The sequence below is a fragment of the Mya arenaria genome, chromosome 12 (genome assembly GCF_026914265.1).
Source record: "Mya arenaria isolate MELC-2E11 chromosome 12, ASM2691426v1".
NCBI lineage: Eukaryota > Metazoa > Mollusca > Bivalvia > Myida > Myidae > Mya > Mya arenaria.
In genome coordinates this window covers 43,772,024-43,776,940 of record NC_069133.1, presented here as the reverse complement: position 1 = coordinate 43,776,940, position 4,917 = coordinate 43,772,024, and the positions used below count along the sequence as shown (strand labels likewise).

General features: G+C 34.8%; 1 protein-coding gene across 1 annotated transcript; it reads left to right on the top strand.

Moving 5' to 3' along the window:
• LOC128211865 (vacuolar protein-sorting-associated protein 25-like) lies at positions 1-1,686 on the top strand. The gene is made up of 2 exons (XM_052916973.1): positions 1-639; positions 1,016-1,686. Exons 1-2 carry the CDS (start codon positions 305-307, stop codon positions 1,206-1,208), a joined length of 528 nt encoding a protein of 175 aa, XP_052772933.1. The 5' UTR covers positions 1-304; the 3' UTR covers positions 1,209-1,686.
• Positions 1,687-4,917: the final 3,231 nt, after the last annotated feature.

The window sequence follows — 4,917 nt, the reverse complement described above, 5'->3', positions numbered from 1 at the left end:
GACTTGAATGTCTTAACATATTGTGTCAAGATTGAAACTGACAACTTGCTGTTAAATTTTCACTGACATTGTCTTTGGCAGTTACCTTTTAGTGTTTGTTTTTTCGAAAAAACATATTGCTTGTAAATTAAAGTGTTCTTGTATTATTTGAATAGACTTGACTATTTCTGAGTGACTGAAGGTTTAAGCTCTCTCATATTCAGTTGCTGGGTGTTCAGTGTGTTATTTAAAGTTATTTTGTTAAACTGCTGTACTTCGTTCAAAATACATATTGGTGGTGTTGTATAAACAACATTGGGTCAAGATGGGTTCTACTGAAGTACCTTGGCAGTTCAACTTTCCGCCATTCTTCACAATACAACCAAATGTAGACACGAGAAAAAAACAGCTGGAGGCTTGGTGCCAGCTGGTCTTGGATCAGCAACGGGCACGTAACAGTCATTCACTGGATGTGAACGAGGTTCATTCCTCGATCTTCACGAACAAATCAATCAATCGTAAGTTATCGGTCGATGGAGTCATTATGGTTCTGGAAGAATTGCGGAAAAAGGGCCATCTTGAATGGAAGGACCCTAAGACGAGAAAAGAGGCCCTCATTATGTGGCGGACGCCAGAAGAGTGGGGAAAACTCATATATAAGTATGTTAATTTGAACTATCTTTTTTATTGTACTCTATAAGATGTGAAGTGATTCTTTTTCACTTAAGCATCTTGTTATGCAAGTTCTTTTTCAATATAAAGTATTATATTGCAATATGACTTAATCATACAATATTCTTAATTATTCAAACATCCATGCAGTGCTCTAGCAAGAATTTGAAAAGGGCAGGGTGCTTAGGTCAGAAAGGGCACTTTTGATGTATGTTGAATGAGCCTTAATGTGACACTTGCAATTGCCAATTTTCAATTTATATTGTGTATTGGTGGTAACAGAAAAGGGAAAAAAAATATTTTCGGACACATTGTTCAGTAATTTGATCAATTGCAAATATCCAAACTTATTTTATTTTTGCAGATACATCACAGGAAAAAGTATGACAAACACAGTGTGTACGCTGTTTGAACTCTCTAACGGGGAGGAAACAGAGGGTGAGGAATTCCATGGCCTCGAACTGTGGCTGCTCAAACGTGCGCTTCAAACCCTCGAGAGAGATGGCAAGGCTGAGCTTATGGCGTTTGGTGACAGCGAAGGCGTCAAGTTCTTTTGATGGAAGTGGACTCTAGTTTTAAGTTCATCCGATTGTTAACTTCATTTTCAATGTACTTACCGATACAAGAGGTGATTTTTTGCCCTTCTGTAGGAATCTATTTCCAAAGCAATCATGTACATATTTTTCCCCATCACGGGGAACAAATCCTGAAAAGGGGGAAATTGTACATGTTGCCTGGTATTTTAACAGGACTTATAAAACCAATTGTCAATCTTCTAAATTTTACCAAGTATTTTGTGTGTATTCAAATATATAAGAAAACAGTAATATTATCAAGTTGATTTAGTTCTGATGATTTGTTTATGATATTTTATGACTATGCTAATTGATTTTTTTAATAAAAATATGTTTTATTATTATTCTAAACTAAAACATATACTGATATACTGGTACCTTTCTGGAATATATTTATTGCTCTCACTTATATGCATGTACCTTGTAACCGGCAAATATGTGGAATAAAATGACAATTGTCCTTTGGATTAAAACATTTCTAAGTAAAACCTCTTCATATACTTGTATGAATTTTGTCTCCCTTCTCTGAAAGGAAGACAGTCTTTTTTTGCCAGTACATAGTACTGTATACTTACCGGTTTATTCTCCAACATTTTTTTCGCCCAAAGCAGAACGTCGGGACTACTTGAAAGAATTGATTGAAATGAGGAACAAAGATGTCAGACGTTAAGAATCATATCTTTTGGAACTTCTCTGGGAACTTCTGTTTTTGAGCTTGACAATTCGAAGAATAAAGAGGCTATACAACTCTCCAAGGTGTCTCTGTCTTTGTCCGGTTATTGTTTTAGGGCTAGTTGGCATTTTCACTTATAACTCTTATACCCTTCATTCAACTGACTTCAAACTTCACACACTTGTTAACGGCCATCACACGATTTGATACCATAACTTGATATTATCCTAAATACAAATTGTGGCCCTTGATTGACTTGTCCAAGCAATACTGTTGTTTAGATGAAATGGAGACTAATTCACTAATGCACCCCAGCACCAATGTGGCTTTTGAACATTATATAAACACCAAGGTTATTTTTACATCTTTTATGTATTATCAATTTTCACATTTACTAAATATACACATTATCACGACATTGCAAATTGAAAACATCCTGATAAAAGTATGGCGTGTGCCAGATATAAATATCAATTTGAGAAATGGTACACCTTTTAAAACAGTTTGTAATTTTGTTTTTCACACAGGCAGCAGTTTCTATGGTCTCCAACAATTCCAAGATTTTTTTTCATAATCTATACTATAAGTCTATTATTATGTACAAATACTATATATTAGTGGGGATTTTAGATTGATATTAAGGTTTTTGTGATGTATAATCATTTTTGGTCTTGATTTATTTTTTCGAGAGGGGTGGGGGGCTTGACCAAAGGGTGGGTCAGGTCAACGTAACTGCTGCCTGTGGTTTTTCACCTCTTTTACGTTCTCTAAAGTATTACAAAACTTTGCTGTAGGAATAAACAGGTAATTTATATTGAAAATATCATGAATAATGTGTACGGTAATTAATTGATTGTTTTCACTAGAGTTATGTCCCTTTCATAATAAAAAGTTGCTTTTGTCCGTCAAGTGCCATTTCTATATCACTAATAGGTTGAATTTGATGAAACTTATGTGAAGTGAGAATGACTACGGCAGTGATGAGACCACCAGTTTTGTCCTTGATCATGCAGGCCCCAAGTTTCTGAAACTCGCCATTCTTCTGTTTCTATAATGTGAATTATATTTACTTCTGTTAAGAGCTTTTAGACTTTAGGTACATGTAGTAAGTTTCTTCATGATAATCACAAAAAGTATTTTTATATGGGACACTATTGTTTTACCTGTGGTATAAGCAGATGGATAGGTGAAAATTTTGTTTGGAATTTGACACAGAATAGTACACAATATTGATGACATTAGTATGACAACATTTTTCACCTTTGCTGACAATAGTGGTACCAGAGGACACAATTTGAAATTATTTAAACCTAAAGCAAGGAAATCATTACGTCAAAATTCTTTCAGCAATCCTATAGTTTCAACTTGGAATAATTTGCCACATGAATTAGTGAACACCACATCTGTGAATGCCTTCAAGGCAGGTCTTGATAAACTTTGGAAAAACAAACGGTTTGATACTTCTGAAGTATATTAAGTCATACCGAAGGCGGAGAACTTACAGACGAAGCAGTTTAAAGGGATTTACTAGCCTTTAAGGGCTAAAGAAGTTCCCTAGACGACAAAAGGTAGACAAAATGTTAAGTTGTAAAAATGTCATATAACCTAATTACAAGTACAAATAAGAGCTCTGTGGTATGTTTATATTGAAAATGTAAATAATAAAATGCTCCTTTCGTGAAATTTGAATGATTTTAGGCATTAAATTATAAATATATAAATGTTTAAATGAGTATAATTATACTAGTTGCTGTTTGCTCCCTTTAACCATTCAGTAACTAGCCTGTGATAAATTTCAAGGTTAATCCCTTACATCGCACTCTGTTTATTGAGCCTTGACCTTGAGAACATGGTACAAAACAGTTATTTCACCCACAGTACCCTTTGGATTGAAATTTATACGCTCGCACTGAAGTGGTGTGTATAAATATTTAAATAACTAGGGTTGTGTGTGCAGTAACAATTGCAGTGTTTTTGAAAACCACTCTGCAGATTTTGGCTTAGGGTACTCTGGATTCTTCAACGGTTGGTTCTTCGGCTATGAGTCCTTTGGTGGGGGATATCAATTCTCTAATTTGCTTCTTCAGCTAAGAAAGGTTTTGTATAAAAAGTTTTCATAATCAAGGAATATAATTATGGCAGAATGTTTATTGTTAAAATCAGTTTAGCACAGGTTATGTCTTTTGGTTGTGAGCTTTGGTAAAGCACATTTTTTGTCTCATGGTTTTTTGATCTTCGATTAAGAAAGTTAATGTCCCTTAGTTGTGAGCTTCGGTTAAACACAGTTTATGTCCTTTGGTTACAATTTCAGTCAAGCATAGTTTATGTCTCTTGGTTGTGAGTTCGGTAAAGCATAGTTTATGTCTCTTTGGTAGTGAGATTCAGTTAAGGATAGTTTATGTCTCTTTGGTTGTGAGGTTCAGTTAAGCATAGTTTATGTCTCTTTGGTTGTGAGGTTCAGTTAAACATAGTTTATGTCTCTTTGGTTGTGAGGTTCAGTTAAGCATAGTTTATGTCTCTTTGGTTGTGAGGTTCAGTTAAACATAGTTTATGTCTCTTTGGTTGTGAGGTTCAGTTAAACATAGTTTATGTCTCTTTGGTTGTGAGGTTCAGTTAAACATAGTTTATGTCTCTTTGGTTGTGAGGTTTAGTTAAGCATAGTTTATGTCTCTTTGGTTGTGAGGTTCAGTTAAACATAGTTTATGTCTCTTTGGTTGTGAGGTTCAGTTAAGCATAGTTTATGTCTCTTTGGTTGTGAGGTTCAGTTAAGCATAGTTCATGTCTCTTGGTTGTGAGCTTCGGTTAAGCACAATTAATGTCCCCTTGGTTGTGAGCTTTAGTTAAGCATAGTTTATGTCTCTTTGGTTGTGAGGTTCAGTTAAACATAGTTTATGTCTCTTTGGTTGTGAGGTTCAGTTAAGCATAGTTTATGTCTCTTTGGTTGTGAGGTTCAGATAAGCATAGTTTATGTCTCTTTGGTTGTGAGGTTCAGTTAAGCACAGTTTATGTCTCTTTGGT

Bases quoted from the DNA above. Each gene is read 5' to 3' on its own strand.
- LOC128211865 (XM_052916973.1), top strand. From the start codon at position 305: ATGGGTTCTACTGAAGTACCTTGGCAGTTCAACTTTCCGCCATTCTTC. The intron at 640-1,015 runs GTATGTTAATTT...TTATTTTTGCAG, and splicing joins TGGGGAAAACTCATATATAA to ATACATCACAGGAAAAAGTA.